At 32.4% G+C, this 26090-nt stretch overlaps 7 protein-coding genes across 9 annotated transcripts; 5 read left to right on the top strand and 2 right to left on the bottom strand.

Annotated features, from left to right (window-relative positions):
* The first annotated feature begins 136 nt into the window (after positions 1-136).
* On the top strand, positions 137-4046 carry LOC122396006 (choline transporter-like 1). The gene is made up of 12 exons (XM_043394067.1): positions 137-272; positions 450-595; positions 685-1076; positions 1164-1253; positions 1652-1791; positions 1885-2071; positions 2149-2280; positions 2341-2485; positions 2576-2716; positions 2797-2956; positions 3128-3349; positions 3422-4046. Exons 1-12 carry the CDS (start codon positions 159-161, stop codon positions 3572-3574), a joined length of 2022 nt encoding a protein of 673 aa, XP_043250002.1. The 5' UTR covers positions 137-158; the 3' UTR covers positions 3575-4046.
* Positions 4047-4450: 404 nt separating this feature from the next.
* On the top strand, positions 4451-9264 carry LOC122396007 (prenylcysteine oxidase-like). 3 transcript variants are annotated; one of them, XM_043394070.1, is made up of 7 exons: positions 4451-4630; positions 7079-7285; positions 7370-7511; positions 7599-7902; positions 7970-8093; positions 8156-8508; positions 8588-9264. In XM_043394070.1, the coding sequence occupies exons 1-7, from the start codon at positions 4603-4605 to the stop codon at positions 8843-8845; spliced, it is 1416 nt and encodes a 471-aa protein (XP_043250005.1). In that variant the 5' UTR covers positions 4451-4602; the 3' UTR covers positions 8846-9264. The 3 variants fall into 3 exon arrangements, with proteins under 3 accessions (XP_043250005.1, XP_043250004.1, XP_043250003.1); XM_043394069.1 differs by lacking the exon at positions 4451-4630 and adding an exon at positions 6324-6443; XM_043394068.1 differs by lacking the exon at positions 4451-4630 and adding an exon at positions 6867-7006.
* Positions 5286-6651, bottom strand: LOC122396009 (ribosome biogenesis protein BRX1 homolog). The gene is made up of 4 exons (XM_043394072.1): positions 6519-6651; positions 6120-6396; positions 5675-6030; positions 5286-5584 (listed from the first exon to the last, which is right to left on the bottom strand). The coding sequence occupies exons 1-4, from the start codon at positions 6624-6626 to the stop codon at positions 5294-5296; spliced, it is 1032 nt and encodes a 343-aa protein (XP_043250007.1). The 5' UTR covers positions 6627-6651; the 3' UTR covers positions 5286-5293.
* A 2387-nt stretch (positions 9265-11651) lies between the features above and the next one.
* LOC122396008 (COP9 signalosome complex subunit 4) lies at positions 11652-14157 on the top strand. The gene is made up of 8 exons (XM_043394071.1): positions 11652-11934; positions 12003-12082; positions 12398-12516; positions 12597-12733; positions 12956-13070; positions 13159-13348; positions 13427-13804; positions 13879-14157. Exons 1-8 carry the CDS (start codon positions 11852-11854, stop codon positions 14010-14012), a joined length of 1236 nt encoding a protein of 411 aa, XP_043250006.1. The 5' UTR covers positions 11652-11851; the 3' UTR covers positions 14013-14157.
* A 1340-nt stretch (positions 14158-15497) lies between these two features.
* LOC122396010 (voltage-dependent anion-selective channel-like) lies at positions 15498-18292 on the bottom strand. Its single transcript, XM_043394073.1, has 6 exons — positions 18216-18292; positions 16757-17079; positions 16398-16519; positions 15970-16078; positions 15683-15891; positions 15498-15608 (listed from the first exon to the last, which is right to left on the bottom strand). The coding sequence occupies exons 2-6, from the start codon at positions 17074-17076 to the stop codon at positions 15517-15519; spliced, it is 852 nt and encodes a 283-aa protein (XP_043250008.1). The 5' UTR covers positions 17077-17079; positions 18216-18292; the 3' UTR covers positions 15498-15516.
* Positions 18293-19451: 1159 nt separating this feature from the next.
* Positions 19452-22777, top strand: LOC122395811 (SET domain-containing protein SmydA-8-like). Its single transcript, XM_043393688.1, has 9 exons — positions 19452-19603; positions 20106-20176; positions 20471-20687; positions 20881-21131; positions 21270-21437; positions 21507-21733; positions 21834-22044; positions 22125-22270; positions 22482-22777. Exons 1-9 carry the CDS (start codon positions 19586-19588, stop codon positions 22712-22714), a joined length of 1542 nt encoding a protein of 513 aa, XP_043249623.1. The 5' UTR covers positions 19452-19585; the 3' UTR covers positions 22715-22777.
* Positions 22778-23326: 549 nt separating this feature from the next.
* LOC122395881 (SET domain-containing protein SmydA-8-like) lies at positions 23327-25719 on the top strand. Its single transcript, XM_043393791.1, has 7 exons — positions 23327-23400; positions 23760-23955; positions 24026-24253; positions 24327-24608; positions 24754-25041; positions 25124-25334; positions 25415-25719. Exons 1-7 carry the CDS (start codon positions 23327-23329, stop codon positions 25717-25719), a joined length of 1584 nt encoding a protein of 527 aa, XP_043249726.1.
* Positions 25720-26090: the final 371 nt, after the last annotated feature.

Genomic DNA, 26090 nt, shown 5'->3' with positions numbered 1-26090 from the left:
AAAAGATGGATTAAATCCTTGTGTACAGTTGATACACAATCGCAGATAACTTCAAGGTGATTCAACGGAGGGAGTAACTCTGAAATCGAAGAGAACTTATTAGTTTTTGTACACAATATTTAGGTGCCTTATTCTGATTGTAAGGAAAGTTTTTAAAAATGTCGTGTTGTTCAGGAGACGATGATGAGGAACAACGACCTGATCCAACACGTGTCCGAGGAAGCACAGATATTTTCTGGCTTTGTTGTTTCATAGTATTTTGGTTTCTTATGGTATGTGAATTTTATTACGCGAGTTCTACATTATTAAGAAAACCAATACTATAAGGGATCAAAACTTGTATACATTCTTGTGAAATATTTATCATTAAAAACTCTGTTGCTATATTATTACAAATGATAAATACATTTCATTACTTCTTATTAAAAATCATTTTGTTTTCTTTACAGATCTTAATTGCAGCTTTTGCTCTTGTTTATGGCAATCCTTTAAGACTTATAAATGGGTATGATAGTTTTGGAAACACTTGTGGTATGAAAAATAATCCAAAATTTGGCAGCATGGAACTTTCTGGACAAGACACTAGCAAGAAACCGTTAGTGTCAATATTAAAATTTCCCTTGTACTCCCACTATTTAATTAATATGCTTTTAAAAAAATTCAAAAACTTTTCAACAATTTTAGGTACCTGTTCTTCTTGGATATATACAATGTTACACAGTCTTTGAAAATTTGTGTAAAAAAATGTCCAGATAGAACTATGACAACAATGAATGACATATGTAGATTTTATGAAGAAACAGGATCACAACTTTGCCATGACAAACCCAGAAATGATTTCAGTGCCTGCAGTAATGGAAACAGAAAAAATAAAACAGGCTCTTGTCCTGAACTACCAGTGTACAACAGTATACCAGTCCTTAATCGTTGTGTTCCAAAAGCTATTAAGGATGTGGGAGAAACTATAATTGCAAATTTATATGGCCTAATTAATTCATGGGATATTATTGAACAGATTTTAGGAGATTTGTACAAAACCTGGAGAGAGATTCTGGCTTTATCATTTCTAGCTTTTGGTATGATTTATTATTTTATCGCTACAATAAATAGAACTTTCTGGGATGAAATTAAAGGAAAAATCTATGTACACCTTTTTTTTTCAGTTTTATCTCTTTTTATGATCGCCATATTCCATTTATTGGCAAGCATTGTAACATGGATTGTAATGGTTCTTGTCAGTATTGCAACTATAGGTGAGTTATTTAAACAACATTCATAATAGGTGAAAAACACATTACTTCTATGTATAATTCGTGCATTCTATAACAATTTATACTACAAATTATCTTACTTATTCAGGCAAAATTGAAAGAAGAAATTATAACAACTGTCCCATAAATTTGCAAGACAGAAAAACCCTTTTGAAATATAAATATTCTGATAAAAGTTGCAACATTTATATTGCACTAATGTATTACCAAGTATAAACTAAGAGTATTTTTCCCTAGATATAGTACAATTCATGGCATTGGTTAAAATACTACCTTAGGTTAATAACTTAAAGTTATGATTTTATTATAAATATTGTATTTTATACAAAAATGTTATATCATATTTGAGCAACAAATAATTTATATGTTGAATTTTACAGCTGGTACAGTGTTATTATGGTGGACATACATTGACATTAAAAGAACTTTAGATAAAACCAATCCAAATCAACTTCTTGAGGAATCTGTTAGAAACGAACGAGCGTTTTTAGCTTTTTCTATCATTGCAACTATAATAACTGTACGTTACTGTTGATATACTAACAAAAGTTTAATTGCCTACTATTATTTATTTTATCCATAAAATTATTTAAGAGTTGTTTATACATTTTAGGTCATTTTATTACTCCTTTTGAGTATATTGCGCAAACGTATTGGATTTATGACAGCATTGTTTAAAGAAAGTGCAAAGTGTTTAGCAGAATTGCCAGGTTTATTTTTTCAACCTCTACTCACGTTTGCTGCTCTAATATTATTTTTTGCCTTTTGGGTGACTGTAATTCTTTGTCTTGCAACAGCCAGTAAGTGTTTCAATTTTTTTTATGTAACTCGAAAATATAAATATTAAACATTTTTTATATATAAATAATGATCACAGATTATCCAGGAACGAAATCTGTGCAAATGTATAAAAACCATATATTCGATCCCTTAAACTTGAATTTGCTCGGAGAGAAAAGTTCATTTGTAGAAGAGAAGAAATTTGATTTTTCACTGGACTCCTTTAAAAGTAATACTTAATACTTTTATTTCTAATTTAATAAGCATTACTATTTCTAAAGTATTTCAGCTTTCACTCTGGTGGAGTATGTCGATTCAACTTGGGTGAAATATATGTGGTGGGTGTACATCATAGGATTAATATGGACTTCTGAATTCATTATTGCTTGTCAAGATATGGTAATATCAGGGGCTGTTGCTCATTGGTATTTTAGGTAATAGTGTACAAATAGTTCTTTTTTTTTTTTTTTTTTTAATGTGTTAGTATTTAATATTTGTATCATATATTATATTTATTATTTTAGAGGAAAGAATGCTAGTGCATCTCCAGTATGCTCTGCTATGGGAAATTTAGTTAGTTACCACTTAGGTTCTGTAGCTTGTGGTTCATTCTTAATAACCCTTTTTAAGTTACCCCGTTTGATTTTGACATATCTACATGCTAAGTATGTTTATAACTAACGAACATACGTATGTAACAGTTCAATTTTCATTTATGTAGTTTATAATTTATATTTTTCCATAGATTTGAAAGAAATAAGGAAACTTCACCATGTGCTCAATGTGGTTTGAAATGTTGCATATGCTGTTTCTACTGTTTAGAAAAATTTATTCGATATATGAATCATAATGCATACACTGTTGTTGCCATTGAAGGAACACATTTTTGTAATGCAGCTAGAATTGTATGTTATATTTTATAGCTAAATATTAACCTTCGCCAGTTATAAATATTTAAGGGGGAATAGCATATTTGGAAACGAAAAAAATGTAGAATATCTAATTGGTGTTCCCTCTTAAACAAATGAATATATTATTAGATAAAGAAGTGAAAACGACATCCATTATATTTTCAGGCGTTCACAACACTTGTTAGCAATGCTTTACAAATAGCAGTGATTAATGGAGTGGGAGATTTTATCCTATTCTTGGGTAAATGTTTTGTCACAGCTGCTACTGGAAGTATTGGATTACTATTTATGAAACAGGATCCCAGGTTACACTTCTACGCAGCTCCGATTTTTGTTACTTGCGTTTTTGCATTCTTTATCGCTCACAGTATTATTTCTCTTTACGAGGTAAATTACATAAATTCTTTACCTAACTACATTATACGTATTATACATTTATCATTTAATATTTAATTGCAGACTGTGATAGACACCCTTTTTCTTTGCATTTGCGAAGACAAGAATTTAAACGGCGATAATGGAAAATGGCGTCAATCGGCACTAGCACAAATTGGATCTAATAGTAATACAAACGGACAACAGTCGCACGAATTAACGCCAATGAATACATAAGTATAATGTTAAATCATTAATTTCTTTTCCGATCCTTTTACACATTTTACACACTTTTATAGACATATTTTATTATAGCATTTAGTAGCGTTTATGAATTTGATGGTTAGAACTTTTTTATCATTTTGATGCAACTTTAAATTGTACATATAGTCATTCATACTCATTTTACATATGTAGGATTAGAATTGTAAAATCTATCCCTTTATTTGAAAGCACAAGGTGCACACAAGAAAATAATTCCGTGAACGAAATGGAAAAAACTCGTAATCGTTCGTTTCCTACACATATGTTAAGTTGCAGTAAATTGCAAGATAGGTGTACTTATCAATTTACTCCTATGCTGTCAATTAATTTTCTAATTCGTGTAAAGATTACTGCCAAGTATTCAAACTTTCAATTTTTAACATAGAATGACAACAATAGCAAGGAATGAATAATCTATTTAGTGGATAACTCACCAACAAATAAAAAAAACAGTAATAATTTCAATTGTATATAGATTCCTATTAATTAACTTCAATTTTTGAAGAACATATGAAAGTAATTATTTTAGCGTAATACACTTATATGATTTAATATATTTTTCTAAGTTTTTTTTAACTTATTAAAAAATATTAATTTGACAATATAGGTAATAGAATAAATTAGAATTATTTTATTTTACGTACAATTAAATATTGCACAATATTCAAAAATTTTACATTAAAATAATTTTGTATCGAACTATTTCTTAAAAAGAGAATATAACTTATAGGAAATCATAAAATACTACCGCAAAAAATATGTACAAAGGAAAAATTTTAATTATGTATTTTTTAATATTCTTAAATGCATATATTTTTGTAAACAAATATTAGCAGAAGAAGTACTTTACTATTTTCCCCGAAATGGAGAGCATATATTTTCCTTTATAATATTTTCATCAGTATTTATATTTATAGTATAAGAGTTTCATAACACAATTTTATATGCAATTAAATGTACTAATATGCAGCTTTTGTGTTAAATGCACAAGATGTTTATGAATGCCAGGAAATGTGCTGCATATTTCAAGTAGGTACCTACATACATACATACATATATAAAATGTTTATCTGAATTTCGTTTCAATTAAAAATAAGTATTTATACACTTTTTAAGTATACCAGGATCACTGTCATTTTTATCACTAGACATTTTCGAAGTAATATCAAGGATAAATATAAGGTTAATCATGAATTAAATATTTTTAACATTTTCACAATGATTTGTGATTACTAACACTCAGGCTTTTGCATCATAATGTACAAAATATATTAGAGTAGTTTATTAAATGTGCTTTGACATAATTAAATCAAGTACAAGTATGTGCCAGCATAATTAATAATGCTTTCAAACAGTTATTTACACTATACTATATTGACACTGAATATTATGTAAGATTATACTATTGAATTTATTTATGATTTCAAGGCATACATATTATACCTTCATAGATAAAAGTTGTGCAATATTAAACTACTTTTATACATATTATATACTTACTTCTTGTATTGTACAACATTTATGAGTATTGTATGCAATATGAATTGCTTACATAGTATCACGTGCTTTGTTTTAATTAAATATGTATATTAAATTGTACGAATAATAAAAATTAAAACTGTATTGTTGTTTGATGAATTTAATACAAATTTTATTAACATTATAACATAATAGAAATTCTCGTACATGTAATTATTTCATCAATTTTTTGTTCTTCTGTTTAGAATTAGCTTGTTTTGCCTTTTTTCCTGGATATTTTTTCACACCTTTTTTTACTTTCTTTTTTTCACTTTTATTAATCGGTATTTGTTTAGATTCGTGTTTTTGCAATTCCATTGCTTTTTCCAATGGGTCACCTTTAAATATCTCGTCCATAGGATTTAATGAATATGATTCTTTTGGCTTATTAATTTCTTGTAACATTTTTTGTTCTACCTTACTTATGTATTTACCAGCAGCTTTTTTATTTATGGATTGTCGAAACTATAATTAAAAAAAAAAATATTGTTTTTTGTTTTGCTCGATCTTAATATACATTAATGACGTTAAAGTAAAAATTTAATTGGTTTATACCTTAGAAGGTGAGATATATGTTGGATTATTCCAAAGTATCTCACCACCAAAACTTTCAGCAAATATTTTTACTGGATTTAATACAAATCTTGGCCCAATTTCAGCTAAACCGCCATCTTCGGTCAAAATTTGAAAATTCCTAAACCATATTCTATTGTCTAATACACTGAATGCATATACATGGTCAAAAAATGGTTGACTTTTTGGATGATGATTGGGCACGCCAAATATTTGAACAAACAACTCTTTTAAAAGACTATAATGTGGCTTTGTGTTAAAATTATCATCAAACGACAACAAAGGACGAGATCCCTTTAGACAATTCCCAGTCATTTTTAATTCTCCCATTGTATAGACTACAATAGAAAAATCACAAATTTACTTATGTAACTAACTAATAGTTGATGAAACTAAATAGTTAACAGAGAAAGAAAATAATACATACTATTCTCAACAAGAAATTTTACACTTGGTCCTGTAGGAACGTTAGAAAGCCACATGTACAAATCCCTTTTTCTTCTGCTTTCGAACAATATTGTTTTGTTACAATTTTTCATTTCGCACATTTCATTGATCACTTGGAAGTTTTTAGTACGTTCCATTTTAGATTCTGGACGATGATGAGGCATAAGATTCTTTATGTCATCCATAAGATGACGTTGTACATAACTAATTCCTCTAGTTGCAAAAACTAGAACTCGTTGTTTATTGATCCATTTTACCTAAATGTTTACACAAAAAAACACTTTTATACAAAACTTGATCAAAGGTGGTTATTACTAAATTACTAAAGAATTAATATTTCCTAAAAATTTGTTGGTTAAAACGAGGTAAAATTCTTAACCTTTTTTAACGGGGGTTCGTCCGACATTCTTTTCGCTGGCAAAACTTCTGGTAAATTTTCTTTGTCAGCATCTTCCGTCCTTTTACGTTTAAATTCTTTTCTCGTCATATTTAAATTGTTATAAACGCATAAACATCACAAGAGCAAAGTTTAACCGATAGAAATATGTCGCACGTGTTTGATGCCATAAAATAAACAAGACTATGTGCCTAAGTTCACGCTACACTTAAATCGACGTATTTAAAATGGAACGTAAGAAAACAATAAAACTTTCGTTACAATTTTCGTAATATATATTACAACTTATTTTATTTCATAAAATACGTGGCTAAATTTGTGTGGTTGATACGCAATACAGAAGAGATAATAATAGTGTTCGAAAGAAGGTTCTAATAAGCAAACATAAAGCATGAATAACCGTGTAATATTTTTATTTATGTTAATCCTCGAGAGGGGGATTTGTTTTGAAAATTGTAAACCAAATATAGGTAAATAGGAAACTTTATTTACTGATATTTGTGATTGGCGATTTATAATCTCTATGTTCGATCATTTTCTAGCAATCATTGGCGGTGGTATCGGCGGTGCGGCAAGCTCGCATTTCCTTTCAGAATTATTTAAAAGTAATCTTAATATCGATTTGTACGAAGCAAAAACTATTGGCGGACGTCTAGCTACAATAAAAATTGATGATAATGAATTTGAAGCCGGTGGTTCCATCATACATCCAGAAAATAAATACATGCAACAATTTGTTAAATTACTTGGTACTTCTACAAACTGTTTAAACGATAATTTTATATCAATTGTTTTTCTCTTTATCTTCAATTATCTTTTATTTGTTGATTTAGGTTTAGAACATGCGCCGACTAATGATCAAAGAGCAGGCATTTGGAACGGTAATGAATTTGTATTCGAAGAAAGTAATTGGAGCATTATATCGTTAGCTAAATTACTTTATAGATATGGCTTTCAGCCGTTTACTCTCAATAGGTATTTTACATTAATTTTTAATATATTATTAAAAACATGTTACCAATAAATATTACAATAATAGCTGATTTCATTTATTTCAAACAGATATATAAATTCCATAGTAAATAGCTTTGCAAAAATATATGATTTACAGGATGCTGGAAAGTCTTTTGAAAATATCACTAGTTTTTTAACGATAATGAATGCAGAGTTTCCAAAGTTATTACAAGTATCTATTAAAGAGCACCTTTTAAGTTTGGGATATACAGACAAATTAATCGATGAAATTGTTAAAGCTACATCTGTTGTTAATTATGGACAGGATACCAATATTCATAGTTTTGTTGGTAGTGTATCTTTAGCTGGAGCAGGTTACAACTTGTGGTCTGTTAAAGGGGGAAATAAAAAGGTTGTTTTTGTTAGTTACACAAGAGATGTATTTACATGCAGTAATTAAGGATCTATTAATGTTTTAGGTACCTGAACATTTAATATACAGAAATAAAAATGTAAATGTTGTGCCTTCCTGTGTTACAAAAGTTATTAATTTGCCAAAAGAAGATGGTACAAATTTATACGAAGTGTATTATCACAATAAAGGTAAAGTACATAATTATTTAATAATATCCTTATCACTCATTGAATAACGATTTTTATTTCAGATAGTACAACTGTAATGAGTTCAATATATGATATTGTAATTATTGCAACTCCTCTACATCATAATCAAGAATTTCCCATAATTTTCGAAGGGTTCCCACGCGTTGATGTTTTCTCCGATATAGGGAAATATCATCAAACTATGGTTACATTTATTAAAGCAGATTTAAAACCACATTATTTCGGTTTGATCGAGGAAATAGACGGTATTCTGAGTTGTGAACCCAATAAAACAATAATTAGTTCTGTGGGTAGATTGAATTCTGTAGAGGGTGGATCGAAGCACAGTAAAGTTTGGAAAATCTTCAGCAATAGACAATTAAAACCAGAAATTATTAATGAAATGTTCTCAAATGTATGATATATAATATACGTAATATTAACGAGGTGTATAACATTTAAAAAAAATGTAAAACCTGTATAATTTTGTTCAGATCAATGACGCGAAGAATATCACTTGGGAGGCATACCCTGAATATTCAACAGCAGTTCACGAGGCGAAATTTAAATTGCACAGGGCGCTTTATCATGTGAATGCCATTGAATGGGCGGCCAGTGCAATGGAAATGAGTGCAATAGGTGGAAGAAATGTTGCAATTTTAGCACATAAAGAATTTTCTCAAAAAAATTGCAAATTTAATGAAAATATGCAAACTGATGTGCCTGAAAATACACCGTCTGTTGAATTATAGTAACACAGTAATTATTGTTATACAAATATGTGCATTTACTACCAAGTTACGAGACATAGAACTACTGACCCTCTCAATGTTTAGCCATATCATTGAGATAGGGTAATCACCGATTCTTCTTCACTCCAAGCCATTACTGCACTGTAAGGACTTTTATTCTAGAGTCTTATCTCATCCTGGAACTAAACATTCCCGTCCCGAGACTGTATTCGACCCATACTCCCATAGCCAGAGCCTCGTTAGCCGGCAACGCCGTTGCCCAGCGTCCACCGCGTGGAGGTGAGGTTGGCTCATGCTATGGGGGCCGGTGGATGGTGCAATACCTCCCCCATAGCTTTGGACAGCCATACAATTAAGGCAGAGGTATAAAAAGTACCCCTCCTGCACCTAGACAGTCGCAAACCATTTATTATATGTAAAATTTTAACTAATAAAAATAATAATCAAGACTACTTCGGCGATTATTAATTGTTTAAGTAAAGAGAACTCAATCGAATTAATTTTATATGTAATCTCTGTAACGTTACTTCAATGTAAGAATAAACTATCTTTGTATACAGTAATTATCGACTTTTAATATAACCAGACCATGTTTTATAATTAATTATAACCGCATTTTTCATGTAATTAATAAATTATAAACTATTACTGGAAGCGATATTTATTTAAATATTGCGCAAAAATCTGCAAAGAAACGGTATCGCCATCTAATATCAGGAATTCGAACTGCTAAAATGCATATATATATGCGAGCTCACGTACGTGAATGACCTATCATTGTGTTAAAATCTGCAAAGAAACAGTATCGCCATCTAATATCAGTGTTTCGAAGTCAAAAAATCGTCCCAGGATCACAGAATGTTAGTGGAGGTATCCGGAGTACAGCTACCCCCACTCCTCCTACTCCTGATATGCAGTACCGTGATTATTCATTAATAACTCCTTTCCTGGGATTAAAATATGAACTTTTAGAATTGAAGAATGTAGTATAAACCCTTAGTAACATTCAAGGATAGTTTTTAGAACCATTCCGTCCGTAATTAAGACGTTATTAACGAATATCGGAAGTCGTAACATTTACGGCTGTGTCGCTGTCTGCTTTAATCGATTAATTATCAATTTTTCAATTATAATACCCATATTTTGGCTATCAGAGAACTAAGTAGACATCCTTGGCAACATTCAAGGACCGATTTTAGTACTCTCCTTGCTCTAATTAATTAGTTATTAGCAATAAATCATCAAGATGTCGCGTTAAAAGGTTAGAAACAGTGGGCCGACTTCCGATATTCGTTAATAACTATTTAATAAGGCATGGCAGGGTTGCAAAAGGTATCCTTGAATCTTCCCAAGGGTCTATACTATATTCTTAAACTCTAAAAGTTCACAATTTATTCCCAGAAAAGGCGTAATTAGTAAATTAACGAGCAATAAGTTCATTACAAGCCGAGAAACACATAGTTCGTTGTTTTCGCCACTGGTGGCGCCACCGTAGAAATAACTGCTTTCAATGACTCACTGCTCGTAATTTATTAATTACGCCTTTCCTGGGATTAAATTATCAACTTTTAGAGTTTAAGAATATAGTATAGACCCTTGGGAAGAGTCAAGGATACCTTTTGCAACCATGCCATACGTTATTAAATAGTTATTAAACGATATCGGAAGTCGGCCCACTGTTTTTAACCTTTTAACGCGTCACTTTGGGCATCTATCGCTAATAACTAATTAATTAGAGCAAGGAGCGTAGTAAAATCGGTCCTTGAATGTTCCCAGGGATGTCTACTTCGTTCTCTAATAGCCAAAATATGGGTATTATAGTTGAAAAATTGATAATTAATCGATTAAAGCAGACAGTGATACAGTCGTAAATGTTACGCCTTCAGATATTCGTTAATAACGTCTTAATTACTGGCGGAATCGTTCTAAAAATTATCCTTGAATGTTGCTAAGGGTTTATACTACATTCTTCAATAATAAAAGTTCATATTTTAATCCCAGGAAAGGAGTTATTAATGAATAATCAAGGTACTGCGTGTCAGGAGTAGGAGGAGTGGGGGTAGCTGTACTCTGGATACCTCCACTAACATTCTGTGATCCTGGGACGATTTTTTGACTTCGAAACACTGATATTAGATGGCGACACTGTTTCTTTGCAGATTTTAACACAATGATAGGTCATTCACGTACGTGAGCTCGCATATATATATGCATTTTAGCAGTTCGAATTCCTGATATTAGATGGCGATACCGTTTCTTTGCAGATTTTTGCGCAATATTGAAATAAATATCGCTTCCAGTAATAGTTTATAATTTATTAATTACATGTAAACACGTTAGGATAGGTAGAGATGATTTTAATTTTTTATTAATAGAAACATAAGGAATGTTTTACATACTTCTAATTCTATTAAATAAAATGATAGTAACGATATATTAAATAGACATAGTATTACTATATAGTATTGTATAGATGCGTGTTTATTGTTTTTTTTTCATCTTATCACATTGTCATAGTACTTGACAAGCGTAGATACATCGAATTATTAATGAAAATGAACAGATATAAAAAAGAAAAGATGTATAAGCAACAAGAAGTGATGCAGCAAAGCGAGAGAGAGATCGAATAGTTACTTCCGCCATTTAGATAAATCGAGCCACTGTTTGATAATTAATAAGACGGTATTTACGTTGCGGCATTGTTTAATCTACTGACGGGCGAATTGTGGTAAACCACGATATGGTATAAAGGGGGTTATTTTCTTAATTGGTTAATAGCGTGTTGATATTTCGAAAGACATTATTTCTATAAATATAATAGAATAAATATAAAATGGAGAATTGTTAACCGCCTATATTGCACATCCGCGATTGTAATGTTATGGCAATGTTACATTTAAGTTTTCATGACGACAAAGTCGTTATGTTACGTAAAAACGAACCTTAAACGACATTTATAAGCGCGTGAACGTCCAATCTGAGCCACTGGTTATTCATGTAGAAAAGATGGTGGTGACGGCAGCTGCTGTACGTCAACAACTTACGAATTTAGCGTATTCCGGTGGCTCTCATAAAGATCAAGCGGAAAAGTAAGCCTATAAAATAGGAACAAAAATATACCTTTTAAAAAATTTGGTATAAACGATGATACTTCCAGGTATCGAGCTATTTTGGATTCAATACTATCATCATCCGGCGAAGAATTGGTTGATGCTTTAAAGATATTCATTGAAGCAAGTATGTCACTTTTCATTGAATATATATTTTCTTATAACAAACTGTACGTAATATATTTCCCAAAGACCGATTCAATAAGATCAATTTGTAAAGATCTATCGCATACTTTATACATCCGAAAGTATTTGTTTTCTATGGCATATTTATGCTTGTGTGTACATTATTCTATTAACTATAGATCACATGCTTTATATACATATTTAAATAGCGAAAACCGTACATGTCTAGGATTTTATTTTCACAAATTTATAAATTCTAAAGTTAATTTACTTTTCGCGCAACATCGATGTAAAGATAAACAATTTTATTTTCCAGTTGTAAACGAATATGTAAGTTTGGTGATCTCGAGACAAGTTTTAACAGACGTTAGTAATCGCTTGTTACTTTTACCCGATGAAATATCAAAGGCAGTTTCACATTATACGTTGGACAAAGTAAGACGTTTCTTAATATTTATATAAGGCACAATTGTATGCAACATGTATCGTAATAAAATCTTTTACTTAATCCTCAGATACAACCACGAGTAATTTCTTTTGAGGAGCAAGTTGCTAGTATAAGACAACATTTAGCAGATATTTATGAACGTAATCAAAATTGGAGAGAAGCAGCTAATGTTTTAGTTGGAATACCATTAGAAACAGGACAAAAGTAATTAACAATTATATCTTTATATACAGAGTTCAAACATTTAGAATCGATCGCTTGAATAATTTATTTCAAAGAACCGATCGAACATCTTAACGATTTACATATTTACGCGCGCGTAAAATTGATCAAATAGATTTTTTTTTATCACCGAAAGTAGTAATTATTCAGACGACTTGTTTGAAACGCCGCACTTTCTATAATTGTGACAATGATTGTTCGCAGGCAATATACGGTTGATTATAAACTCGAAACATACCTTAAAATCGCACGATTGTACTTAGAAGACGATGATCCAGTACAAGCTGAAGCATTTATTAATAGAGCGTCTCTTTTACAAGTATGTTGCGATTAGACTTACCGAATATTTTGATTAACGCGTAATATACTACTCTAAAGCATAAAATTTTGTTTTCTATTTTCAACAGGCCGAATCCAAAAATGAACAGTTACAAATTTACTACAAAGTTTGTTACGCTAGAGTATTAGACTACAGAAGAAAGTTCATAGAAGCAGCTCAAAGATACAATGAACTATCATATAGATCTATTATACACGAAGATGAACGTATGACTGCGCTTAGGAATGCTTTAATTTGTACAGTACTAGCTTCTGCAGGCAAGTAGTTGGCTCTTCATTAAATACGTTATAATTTACACTTGGAAAAATAATCTATAAAAAAAATTTTTAAATCAGGACAACAAAGAAGTCGTATGTTGGCTACCTTGTTTAAAGATGAACGTTGTCAACAACTTCCTGCTTATTCGATTCTTGAAAAAATGTATTTGGACCGTATCATTCGACGCTCCGAATTACAAGAGTTTGAAGCCTTATTACAACCTCACCAAAAAGCATGTACAATCGATGGATTGGGATCAACTATTCTCGACCGTGCCGTTATAGAACATAACTTATTATCTGCTAGTAAATTATACAATAATATAACTTTCGAAGAGCTGGGTGCTTTGTTAGAAATTCCGCCAACAAAAGCAGAAAAGATTGCTAGCCAAATGATCACGGAAAGCCGGATGAATGGATATATCGATCAAATCGACTCTATTGTACATTTTGAAAGTAAGTTTAACAAACAAATCGATGAGAATCTTATTTCTAACAAAGATTCTAATAATAAATTATTTTCCGTACAGCACGAGAAACTTTACCGACATGGGACAAACAAATACAGTCTCTTTGCTACCAAGTGAACCAAATAATAGAAAAAATCGCTCAAACTGAACCGGAATGGATAGCGAAAGCGTTGGAGGATCAAATGGTGCAGTAATGTAAACTTTTTTTAAAATATTAAAATAAAACACTCATTGGACGTTCGTTTGTTAAATGCGCTATTAAATATTTGGAGGCAATAAGAAGAGATCATAATCGCAATTTGTCGATGAAGCTCATGTATCGTGGGCAACATAATATTTAACATGTTTAATTTTTTATACGATCGATAAATAAATTTGAATTTCTCATATAAATACAATAAATATAAAGAAAATTTATAAGGTATCCGAATAATTTAGGTTTTCTCGCCATAGTTGATTATTTATAAAAATTGAAAAATAAAATAAGTACGAAACTACGTGAATACAAATTTATTAATGAAACATACCTAAAATAATTGTTTGTTGAACACTTACGTAAAATTGTTATATAAAGTTTACACAAAAGATACTCTAAGAAAATAATGTACTGTTTTCTTGTAAATAAAGCATTCACACTCCACATAGAATAAATTTTCCTTTATTCTAAGAACTAGTCAAAGCTTAGCTCAGATTTTGCTCAATGTTTAACAATTGTTGATGGATCAGAGAATAAACTTTTAAGTGTACAAACGTTTCGTTCATTGAAATTTGCTACACAAAACAGGACTGTGGTATTCTGTATAACTAAAAACGTTTATTTATTCATATAAGACACCGGACTTTAAATTATTGGAATATTGTCATCATAACTAAATATGGATTTCACAATAGGCTTCAATCTTAAAATAGCCACACCGGCAGTATTGCTTTTATATTAGTTATGTAAGCAGGAATGAATGTTGATTTCATTTTGCAAATGAAAAGTGAACAATATAATTGATGCGTTGATATCATTTAATCCCAAGTCCCTGTACGTAGTTATTTATTTTTATATAATTATTAAGTGCAAGGATTTTTTACAATAAATCCAATCGTTGACATTATTTCTATAGTTAATAGAACGTATGTGCAGTATATTGAGCCTTCTCATTTTAGAATTAATCAAAGTTTACAATTACATCGTAACGCGATAATATTTATTATTGAGTTTTTAATATTCTCCTGAAAAAGTTTCAACACATTTTTTCCTACCTTTATCCGTACTTGCAATCAATATTGCTCTGTATCCGTATTATCAATTTCTTCAACATTAGAGAAAATAATCTTTGATTTTATTATAAGACCGAATAGTTATAAAAGAAACTAAAAAAAGACTGCACCAAATAAAAAAAAAAAAGAGAAAAAAAAATAATATAATAATAATACACTTCTGTTTCACTTCAAGAGTTGTAAATCATACTGTTCATGATACTGTTACTGTAGCATTTTTACACTCATAATTGTGTATATTTTAACTAATATCCCTTTAACTAATTTTAAAAGATGCATGATATTCCGTGGCATCTACTTTGGGATAAACTTGTCTACAAATTATAGGCAATACTTTATCTGAAGCATGTACAGTGATGCTGTCTTTATGACACGAAGGTCATGAAATAATTTAGTGTGAAGTCCTTTTGTGTCTGTAACCATTCATATTTAAGCTTCGAGATCTAATGCAAAGCCCATCTTGTGTCCACCAGAACCAAAGTTCTTTCCATCAATATTTGTAGATAGTGTCAAAGTTACACCTAGAAAAAATAAACAAAGAATTGAAAATAAAAAATATTTAAATACTTCTCTATTAAAATGAAATATTACTTACCACTACGTAACTTTTGTTGATATCCCAAACCTATTTGGAGATGAGAGTTCACTTTAGCTCTAATACTTGCATCTGAATCAAGATTATATTTTGTACCAATTCCAAATTGTGTAACATTATTACTAGAATTCCAAGCAAGATTAATCGCTCCTCGTAAGTCTGAATTTACATTATGATAAATAGAGCCACTGAACTCACGACCATTATCTCTAATAGAATAAAATACAATACATTAAATTTACATTCTTTTTTAACAGCTTTCCTTAAAACACCAAGTTTATACGTACACTGTTGTATGAAGAGCAAAGTCAGAAGCAGTGAATCCAAGCGCAAAATTGTTCTTTGTAAGTTTATTTCTTTGCGTATCGAAGCAAGCTTGATAACCAGCCAACCACCCTACAATAAAGTTACTATATCTTATAATTTAAAAAAATATAACCTTTTTGATTTTATTATATTAATATCTTACGCAGTTTTAGTCTGGAATGTCTTGGATATTGGAAATGAAAGAGGGAAAGGAACTACAGAGGATCACATGGAAACAAGCATATGAAAAATATTAACTATTTAAATAATAAAAATATTGAATATTTCTTAATTTTAATTAAAAACTTATTCGTAGCAGATGTTACTAATTATAAATCACAGAATGATGTTTAAATACGCAATATCAAGTGCAATAGTCAAAAATCAATAATATGTATATTTACTTTACCTTGATATCCTACAACAGCAGATGCATTGATAAGGGGACCAGCAGAAAGACTAAGGTCAAAATCAGCATTAGCAGATACATTTTCATGTTTGTAACTAGTCTTCAGTTTTCCAGTTTTGGTTCTATAATAAGAAAATCATTATAATTCCATTTAAAAACTATTAAAATAACTGTTTATTTTAAATTCATTTAACCCCTTGATAACCAAGACTACGAAACGAAACCTTCATCGCCTGTGATAGATTATGACATATCCTTTTGATTTTTAATACATACTACACAAGGCCCATATGGGATACAGACGTGTTTATCAAGGTGTTAATCCTTCCATCGATAGGATTAATAATTCTCCATTTTACCCTGTTTGTGGTGAAAAAGTACAACTATAGCCAAGAGTAAGACCATTGAGCAATTTATCAGCAAGAGTTACATCAGTTGCAAGCATGTTATCTGTATTCCACTTTTCACTAAATGTTAATCCATAGTCTTTAATTTTGTATTTGGTTTCTAAAGAACCAAATACTTTTCCAGTATCTTGATTGAATACCTCGCCGCTAGAGAATTCGACTCCAGAGTTAGTCTTTGTTTTAATATCTAATTTGATCAAACCAAAATGATAACCTTGACCGAATATGTCACGAGCACTTTTGCCCAAATCTCCATATGTTGGCGGGGCCATGATCTATGAAAAAATATTAAGCAATCATAAAAAAATGTTAATTTAACTTTGTGAAAATAATGCGCATTGCTCGATATATTTATGAAATATAAATTAATTATATTTCGCTGTAACTACATTTTTATACATAAGTAAAAAACAAAATGGTACACACTGCAATTTGTGATCTAATATTAACATCGATGAACATTTATATCCATCTGCAATTATGTATTTAAACCTGTGCAGCGCTAAAGAATTCTAATAATAGTCCTTAACCTAGAAGTGATTTTTAATCTAATAAATTCCAATAGAAATAATGTTACGGTCGATTAAGAAATATTTTAATAATAATTAATTTATAATAACAAAATGTCTAAATAATAAAATAAATAAAAAGGAAGATTATACGACCGATAAAGTGATAATATTATGTTGCATAATTATGAAAACATATAGTTATTATAAATAAAAATATAATACAAGATGTATTTGTCATAATATATAATCTTTAAAGAGAGAAGGTAATAGAAAACATATGAACAATAGTCATAAGAAATCAATTTCTCCAAATAAAAGACAACTAGTAACTAAACCGAAACATAAGTAGTCCGATTGGTAATGTTTAATCCAATTAATATAAGAATGATTGTCAAATTAATTAGCTTACATTACATTTATTGGAAACATTGTTAAAGAGATATTACAGTTGCAAGGAATTGTTAATGCTATTATTCATAAAAAAAAAACAATTAAATAGTAGATAAATAGTGTCCATCAATAATTTTACAGTAATGTAGAGCAAAAATGGTGTGGTATTGACCTGTCCTAGGTATTACATAAGGAGAAAATCAGCTACTTCCAATTCTCATAAACGATTGTTAATTTCATATCATTATTCGTCAGATTTCGTCTTTTTAAACTAAACCGTAATTTTATAAGTCAAATAATAGAAACAATATACTCGTTCAAATTGACAATATTCACGGAAAAGGTCGTATACAATATCGCTCGACGACAGCCGACATTACTATCATTAACCCATGCCGGCTTTGCAAAAATTTAATTTTCTTTCAATATTACGCAGCCTGCATGTACAAACAATAGTTTCAACTTAAATAATGCAACGCATCTAGATAGTACAATTTGTTAACACTTACTGTTTTATGTTATAAGACACGAGGGCAGAAAACTGCGTGACTTCGCCTCAGAATTGCGTACGTGAGATGGTACACCAACGAGAAAGAAAGATATGACCTGCGCGCAATTGGGCTCGCACATGCGCTGAACAATAAATTCTAAAAAATTGCAATCTATTCCTACAAGAAAATATCGATAAAATATGTGAAATAAAATTATGCAATAGACAACTGAGAATATTATTTTTACATCAGGAGATAAACAGTTAATCATTTAACTGGTGTGTTGATCTACTTTATGGATGTTACGTAACCTTGAAGACCACCCTCGTAGGCGTGGATTTTGCACGTATCCGGTACACTCAGTACCGTTTATTGAACTCCGAGAAAAGATAAAGATAAAGATAAAGAGCAAAGTTTGTCCTTTAAAAGGCACGATAAAGAAACTTATTTTACATTGATATTGTACTATTGCGTTTACAAGGAATGAAAACATACATTTAATGACAATGACAAATATGTACGTATTAATCTATTCGATGGAATAAAAATACCAAGGATCCACATAAAAAAGAGGAGACCTTACTAGGTTTTCTGAAATAAATTTTCATTGGAATGCACTGCTATTTGAGTACAAATTTATTTTGCATTTGAAAATAAAATGTTGACAACCTTTGAACGAAGCATATGACATTTTCGTTTTATTTTTAGCCATAAAATATGCTAGCAAACAGGGCTGAATTTGCGTGAGAACAAATGTGTTGCACCGTATTGAGAATAATTGAGGTACCTTTTGCTATAAATATCTCAATAAGACAAATTTTAAAAAGTACATTCTTTAAGAAACTGTTTCTATAATCTTCCATTGAATGATTACAGATTACAATGAACGATTTACGATTACTGTTTAATCTCCGAGATTTATTTTAATCTTGTGATCGATTACAAATGTAATCGGAGAGTAAGCAATTACTGTTCAACTCTGTTTCGTATGGCGTGAATTCTTGTAGGAAACGAAGAGAACCTTTGCCCGACAATCGTCCCGCGAAGTTGTCGCAGTACTTTGGATCTTTTTGCACGGTTCGAGATCCAAAAATACTCGGACATAGCTAGACAGAGCGCTGTAGAACGTTTCCTACGCGAACCGAAACTTCACGAAAGACCACGATAATACGGTCCAACGTCGTTCCTTTGGCAATCCTCGCTCATGATATATTTTTAATAGAACGAATACATATATATACAAAGCATCGTATAGATCGAAATTTTAGTCTGTATAAATCCGTTCGTATTCGTGTATCGCAAAATTCAATTCGAACGCAGGGAGCACGTAACAAGAACGAGTCAAGAAAACTGTTTTATTGTTAGCGTTTATTGATCGCTGATCAATTATGTCGCAACAAAGTTCGGTGAGTTTTCGGTTTCAGTTACTAAAAAACTATTGTGATTTACCGTAGATCCATCGGAAACTAATTTCATTGCGTCTATTTTCTTCTTGACTTGGACGTTTTTAAGCTTTGTATCGTCACGATTTACTTTTGTGCTCGAATAGATTTTTTAATGATTTCTATCGAACGATGTGCTTTAGTTTAATTTAATTTTCAATCAGTTTTCTAACACGACGATGTTTGTTTTACGTTGTAAAAAGGGAGAACGTAAATAATAATATGATACATATATATGTATAAAGTCATTTCGAAATGCTAAATTAATTTACGTACGCCTGTATACAGCCACACGTACGAGGGCTTAGAAAGATACTGATTTCCACATCGTGATCATTGTGCAAAGGCGATACTAACCGGAAGTGTACGTTAAATGGAAACATAGACATGCAATAAAATTAGTAAACTGTAAATCCGTAAAAAGTATAAATAGTTAACGATATATTCATAATAATTTTGTTTCTAGGGAATTATGCCGGATGTAGAGGTAAAAAGCACAGCGATGTTCAAAGTTCTTCAAAACGATAGAGTCGGAAGGTAATTTAATTTTATCCTGGTCGAATTTTTAATAGAATTCAATTACATTAACATTGACTCAATAAAATTTTTATTTTAACGATTTAGAGCTTTATCTTCGCTTTGTACGAGTTGCTTGGGAAGCCTTTAAAACACGTACTTGTAAATCAATACCCTGAACTATTTCGTTTTATTTTGTGCTTGGTCGTTTAGCATATAGCGTACTTATGTAGTTTACTTCGCTATCATAAACAGTGAAATATTGAAAGATTCTCGTGACTTGGTAAAACATTTGTCGAGTAAAAATTTTTTCAGATACATGGTCGCTAACAAGGAGTTGGCCCCGGGCGAAGAAATCATTACGGAGATGCCATTTGTAGTAGGACCAAAGGCATTCACTTATCCCTTATGCCTTTCGTGTTATACATCGTGGCCTTCAACAAGCGATAAACCGCTTTGTTCTAAATGTGGATGGCCAGTTTGCTCAACAGAATGTGAAAATCAACCACAGCACAAAGATTACGAGTGTCAGGTAGAAGATGTCAAAATGAAAAATGACTAAACCACGCCTGGTCACGTCATCCGTAAATCTAACGCTAATTGAACACTAAATCTACCAAGAGAGTCAAAGTTACTTGCTTCGTCTACGACCAAGTTTTCTTTTCTTTTCTTTTTTTTTTTTTTTTAATCATAAATTTAAAAACATGCGAACACCCTGTTTGCAGATATTCGTACAAGCAAATGAAAAGTTTAACGTGGCCGAAGCTTTAGACGAGACTAACATGAACGGAGTCCCGCAATTAGAATGCATAACGCCGTTGAGGTTGCTATTGGAATCGGAGAGAAATCCCGAAAAATGGAACAAGGGAGTGAAAGACATGGAGGCTCACAATAAAATAAGAAGCCAAAAGGAACATTGGAAATCGGACCACGTGAACGTGGTAGAATATTTGAGAAAGCGACTTAAAATCGATAGGTGGAAATATACGTTATATTGTGTTTATCTTGGTTCTCGTCCAACAATCTTAATCGATAAATAACATTCACGACGATTATAATATTCGTTTGTTCGATCGTTACGTAATCCCGATTTAAACAATAATATTCATTATAGATTCTCGGAGGAAAGCATTCAAACAGCGTGTGGAATTTTGGAAATAAATACTTTCGAAGTTCGAACAGCAAATGGTTACAGCGCTAGGGCTCTTTATTCAACGGTTGCGCTAATGAATCATTCTTGCGTCTCGAATACATGCCATAGCATTTCGCCAACCGATTACAGGTAAAATATCCCTATTACATCGTTATTAAAAAAAATATGGTTAAATATATTTATTCGTTATGTTCGCAGAATACGATTGCGTACGACGATAAAGGTACCTCCGGGCGGTGAACTTTATGGCAGTTACACGCATTCATTATTACCGACGATGCTGAGGAGGGAACATCTTCTCGAAGGGAAATACTTTGCGTGCGCTTGTCCGAGATGCTCGGATCCAACCGAGCTTGGAACCCATATGTCTTCGCTAAAGTGTAACAAATGTGATAATGGAATCGTGTTATCTTTAGATTCTTTAGGTAATTATCGCACAGTAACGGTATTACTTTGAAATGGTTGTAATCAACATAGTTGCGTAAGTATGCTTGTGCAAAAAGGATAATCAGAAATGGTTTACAGATCCCGAGAGCGGCTGGAAATGCACGCATTGCGAATTCTCGACCAGCGGATCAGCCGTTCGAAAAGTATTTCAAATAATACACTCGGAAGTAGAGGCGGTGGAGACTATCAGCGGAGCCGATGGCGCTGATGCAATTCACGAAAGAGAAACGGTTATGAAAAAGTATCATTCCGTTTTGCATCCCCGTCATGCTTTCAATACTATGTTGAGGTAAATTGTATTCAACTTTGTTCGAGTCAAGCAAACTTTGGTAATGGGACTTGATGTAATTTGTTCAAATTTCATTTCAGGCACTCGTTAACGCAAATGTACGGCCGGGTCGATGAATATCTCCTAGACGACCTGCCAGACGTCGTATTAGAGCACAAAATCGATATGTGCAAGTTACTGCTTCAAGTATTGGATGTCATAGAGCCGGGTTATTCTCGTGTACGAGGTAAAAAGTTATTTACGCTTTAATTTTGATTAATTTTTTTTTTTTATAACAATACGATTTGCTCTTTTCAAAAACATTTATCAAACTACTCTCTATCTGTGCGTGCAATAGAAGGACAAATATTCATGAAAATTGCCCGTTGACGATTTTAATTAATAAAAACGGATACAATTCTGAGAAATAATTTAACGTTTCTTTCCTGTTCTGAAAGGAATGACGTTGTACGAGCTCCACGCGCCGTTGCTTTTCATCGCTAAGACGCAATGGAACGCCGGGGTGATCGACGAAGCCGCATTGAAATCGAAAATGATAGAGGCTTCGGAAATTTTGAAAGAATCAGGGACGATTTTGTGCTTGGAACCACCGGACACGCCCGAGGGCCAAATAGGCCTCGTCGCGAAAGAATCGTTGATTCAGCTCGAGCAATCGATCCTTGATCTATAAGTATTTATTGTAAATATATAAATATTCTTATAAATGTATTTATTAGTTAATAAATAAACAGGATGAGTCAATTTACCGTTTGTTTTATGGAAATATATACAAAATATAAATTATACAAATAAAATATATTTAATAGATGATCTACCATTAAATGTGCCCGACCAGCTTCTGGAAAATCTTTAATTGATTATACGAACACGATAACTATACGTATATCTCGCATGATCAAATCGTGCGGTGAAACAAGTTAAATTGATTCTAAATGATATCGAACCCATCGCTTGTTGCGAGACATGCCTCCAGGCAAGTCTCATCGTGTAGAGGCTCACGCATTGTTTTATCACGTGTGGCTACAAGCACGCGCTACACTCACTTCTAATAATATAGCGCAACGAGAGTATACCAAAGAGAGTCGGGTCCCGCTTCCACTTCCTGTATTTCGGTGTCAGTTACAAACCGTAGGAAATGTACAAGACACCGCAACTCACACGGGTCTGACTATCATTCGCGCATTACCCGAAACCGGTCGATTTCATTTAAAAAAAACTAATAGGAGGATCGATCAATTTTGTATAAGAAATACTAATAAGAGAACCGACCCTGAGTATCAAAATGGAAAAAAGAACAAAGAACAGTGTGATTCCCACGTTAAAGTATAAAGTTGCACGGTCAGAAAAATTTGGCAGGTATAAACACGAAACTATGTACAGTTCGGTAACTAATGTATGTCGTAACTAGAAATAATATGCATGATATAAGTTGTAATCGGTATCTAAATATAAAAGTATACGCGAGAGCATTTTTTTTTTTCAGAACGATCGATATTTATTTAATTTTACACGTTTCCTATAAAAGAAGTTTTGTTTTTCTTTTGATCTGATATTTTTAACTTGTAAAGCATGCATGTGTGATTTAATTCGTCGCGCGCGCCCAGCACGAATGAATTTTGCTTGAATACATAACATTCGCTGATAGAAATTTGATACTTCTCGTTATGTATATCGCGCGTTATGGAGTCTATTACATAATGTATATATTTTACAAGATACTTGCAAGCAGCAAAAAATGTAGCACCCGGCGAAGTGATACTCCGAGAAAAACCGGTTGCTGTTGGTTCCATGACAACCAGCAAGGATTACGTGTGCTTTGCGTGTTTGCGTTTATTACCAAAAATCAAAAAAGGTACGCAGTACCGTTGTTCAAAGTGCAACGTTGCACCGTTATGCGGTCCTGCCTGCGAGGTAAATAAATAAAAGATAAATCAAATATTAATTAGTACCCAAAGACTGATACGAAACACTGTCTTTTCAGGAACAGTCGAAGCAACATACATCAGACGAATGCGAAGTACTTAAAAATAATAAAGACTTATTGACAGACAAAATAGTAGACGTAATTAACGTGCTATTACCTTTAAGATTATGGCTTCTGAAGTATAAGAATCCGGAGTTATGGGAACGAATTCAGTCCATGGAAGCCCACATAGATGAGAGAAGAAACACGTCCGTCTGGAAGGACACGGAAGAAAATGTTATAAATGTATATAAATTGCTATCCGAAGAAGACCAACTTATTAATTTTCAATAACTGTTCGGGTAATTTGCGTGAACAGGTCATGAGGGCGCTTCGTTTAATTCCTGAAGAGGACGCGACCACGGAATGTCTCCAGCAGCTCTGCGGAATTTTGGACGTTAATACTTTCGAGCTAAGACCTCCGGGAGGTCAGGACGGTTTGCGTTTGCGAGGTTTATACATAGAGGCCTCCCTCATGGCTCACGATTGCAGAACGAACACACACCTTACCGTAGACGACAACTTTCAGCTTACCGTGTACGCTAGTTTGCCGATCAACGAAGGCGACGCTATTTTATTCAATTACACATCGTCGCTTTTGGTTCGTTAATAATCGAGCAATGATCGTTAACATTTTTATAAATCTTGAATAGAATTTTCTAGCCAGGTGTTTAAACATTGGTGCTCGTTATTAGAATTATAATACTCGATATGCGAAATGATTTATTTGGTAATTCTATTATCAGGGAACAGCGACTAGAAGGAAGCATCTGCGAGAAGGAAAGTACTTCGAATGTGAGTGCTCGTTATGTAGAGATCCTTACGAAATGGGATCGTACATGAGCAGCATTTTGTGCACCAGGTGCAGGGAAGGTTTCATAGGGCCGGAAAATCCTTTAACGATAAATCCGTACGGACGGGGTATAAAGTGGCAATGCGATAAGTGCAAAAGAAGCATCGGGGGACGTCTTGTACGAGCTACTTTGGATATAACCAGAACGTTGATCGATAATGTGGATGATGGTGATGTCAAAGTTTGTACTTCTTCGTTGCCGTAATTCCACGAGTTATTCGTTAGCTTTGTAGATCTCACGCTCTTTGATAATCCTTTTCAAGGGTCTTGAAACATTGTTGGCAAAACTATCACGATCGCTGCACCAAAATCATTTCTTGATGTTGTCCTTGAAACAGAAGTTAGTGAACGTGTACACGAAAGAAGTGTCATCGCCGAATCCGCAGAAAAAAGTTATGCAAAGAATGTTGGACATGTGCAAGGAAATGTACAATATGTTGGAAATAGTTGAGCCAGGGATATCTCGATTGAAAGGTCATCTCATATTTTATATAATTTCTATTAAATTAAATACTGGAATTATGTAACTGGAAGATGCGATTAAAAATTTTTAGGGATAATGTTGTACGAAATGCACTTACCGTTGGTACTATTGGCGAATCGAGCGTACGCCGCGCGCGAAATTTCATCGATGGAGCTAACTTCCCGCCTGGAGGAAGCCGGAAGTCTCTTGAAGAAGTCTCTGACAATGCTTCTTTTAGAACCAACGGAGACGCCGGAGGGGAAATTAGCTAAACGAGCTCTGCAAGAATTAAAAGCACTGAATCAAAATATAGCCGACGTTAAAACCATTAACACGATCGAGGACACGCGTGCCCACAACAAAAGAAAATCGCATAGGAATAAATTGAAAAAATGATCGTTAAAACCTTGAATTATTCAGGATTTGTGGACTTGTGGTTGGGATATTACTTGTTTAAAATTCGGTTCATACTCGATAATTATACACCGTACTAATTCCCTTAAGTGTCAATTTGGTTAATATTTAGATCGAATAAATTTAATAAGCGTACGGGAACGTAGTAAGGGTTCAGAAGAGCCACGCTTTAGCCACCGTTACTCACAAAACATTTATGAGTCCGAGAGAAGAACAGCGTGATGGCCATAGTTCCTTTGTGTAATGGAGATGTAAGGGGAAAGTTTACCTTCCCTATTTGGTAATTAGATATTCACACTAGCATCGATCTCGCCCATTGTAACGGTCTTGAAGAGGGTTGAAACCTTTGGAAG

The sequence above is a fragment of the Colletes gigas genome, unplaced genomic scaffold (assembly GCF_013123115.1).
Source record: "Colletes gigas isolate AHSC1104 unplaced genomic scaffold, ASM1312311v1 Colletes_gigas_Sc00006, whole genome shotgun sequence".
Classification (NCBI taxonomy): domain Eukaryota; kingdom Metazoa; phylum Arthropoda; class Insecta; order Hymenoptera; family Colletidae; genus Colletes; species Colletes gigas.
The sequence above is the reverse complement of the archived record's forward strand: the minus strand, read 5'-3'. Positions and strand labels throughout refer to the sequence as shown.

What these genes read in the sequence shown, in the direction of transcription:
- LOC122396009 (XM_043394072.1), bottom strand. Translation starts at nt 6,626, where the DNA reads ATGACGAGAAAAGAATTTAAACGTAAAAGGACGGAAGATGCTGACAAA. An exon ending in AAAATTTCTTGTTGAGAATA is followed by an intron (nt 6,031 to 6,119) that starts GTATGTATTATT and finishes TTTCTATTGTAG; the next exon opens with TCTATACAATGGGAGAATTA. An exon ending in CATATATCTCACCTTCTAAG is followed by an intron (nt 5,585 to 5,674) that starts GTATAAACCAAT and finishes TTTTAATTATAG; the next exon opens with TTTCGACAATCCATAAATAA.
- LOC122396010 (XM_043394073.1), bottom strand. Translation starts at nt 17,076, where the DNA reads ATGGCCCCGCCAACATATGGAGATTTGGGCAAAAGTGCTCGTGACATA. An exon ending in ACTTTTTCACCACAAACAGG is followed by an intron (nt 16,520 to 16,756) that starts GTAAAATGGAGA and finishes TTCTTATTATAG; the next exon opens with AACCAAAACTGGAAAACTGA. An exon ending in TCAACAAAAGTTACGTAGTG is followed by an intron (nt 15,609 to 15,682) that starts GTAAGTAATATT and finishes TATTTTTTCTAG; the next exon opens with GTGTAACTTTGACACTATCT.
- LOC122396007 (XM_043394068.1), top strand. Translation starts at nt 6,928, where the DNA reads ATGAATAACCGTGTAATATTTTTATTTATGTTAATCCTCGAGAGGGGG. An exon ending in AAATTGTAAACCAAATATAG is followed by an intron (nt 7,007 to 7,078) that starts GTAAATAGGAAA and finishes ATCATTTTCTAG; the next exon opens with CAATCATTGGCGGTGGTATC. An exon ending in TTAAAGGGGGAAATAAAAAG is followed by an intron (nt 7,903 to 7,969) that starts GTTGTTTTTGTT and finishes TTAATGTTTTAG; the next exon opens with GTACCTGAACATTTAATATA.
- LOC122396008 (XM_043394071.1), top strand. Translation starts at nt 11,852, where the DNA reads ATGGTGGTGACGGCAGCTGCTGTACGTCAACAACTTACGAATTTAGCG. An exon ending in CATAAAGATCAAGCGGAAAA is followed by an intron (nt 11,935 to 12,002) that starts GTAAGCCTATAA and finishes TGATACTTCCAG; the next exon opens with GTATCGAGCTATTTTGGATT. An exon ending in CCATTAGAAACAGGACAAAA is followed by an intron (nt 12,734 to 12,955) that starts GTAATTAACAAT and finishes GATTGTTCGCAG; the next exon opens with GCAATATACGGTTGATTATA.
- LOC122395811 (XM_043393688.1), top strand. An exon ending in AAGCGACTTAAAATCGATAG is followed by an intron (nt 21,132 to 21,269) that starts GTGGAAATATAC and finishes TATTCATTATAG; the next exon opens with ATTCTCGGAGGAAAGCATTC. An exon ending in GGGTTATTCTCGTGTACGAG is followed by an intron (nt 22,271 to 22,481) that starts GTAAAAAGTTAT and finishes CTGTTCTGAAAG; the next exon opens with GAATGACGTTGTACGAGCTC.
- LOC122396006 (XM_043394067.1), top strand. Translation starts at nt 159, where the DNA reads ATGTCGTGTTGTTCAGGAGACGATGATGAGGAACAACGACCTGATCCA. An exon ending in TAGTATTTTGGTTTCTTATG is followed by an intron (nt 273 to 449) that starts GTATGTGAATTT and finishes TTTTCTTTACAG; the next exon opens with ATCTTAATTGCAGCTTTTGC. An exon ending in TTTGTAATGCAGCTAGAATT is followed by an intron (nt 2,957 to 3,127) that starts GTATGTTATATT and finishes TTATATTTTCAG; the next exon opens with GCGTTCACAACACTTGTTAG.
- LOC122395881 (XM_043393791.1), top strand. Translation starts at nt 23,327, where the DNA reads ATGGAAAAAAGAACAAAGAACAGTGTGATTCCCACGTTAAAGTATAAA. An exon ending in TATGCGGTCCTGCCTGCGAG is followed by an intron (nt 23,956 to 24,025) that starts GTAAATAAATAA and finishes CTGTCTTTTCAG; the next exon opens with GAACAGTCGAAGCAACATAC. An exon ending in TGGATGATGGTGATGTCAAA is followed by an intron (nt 25,042 to 25,123) that starts GTTTGTACTTCT and finishes ATCCTTTTCAAG; the next exon opens with GGTCTTGAAACATTGTTGGC.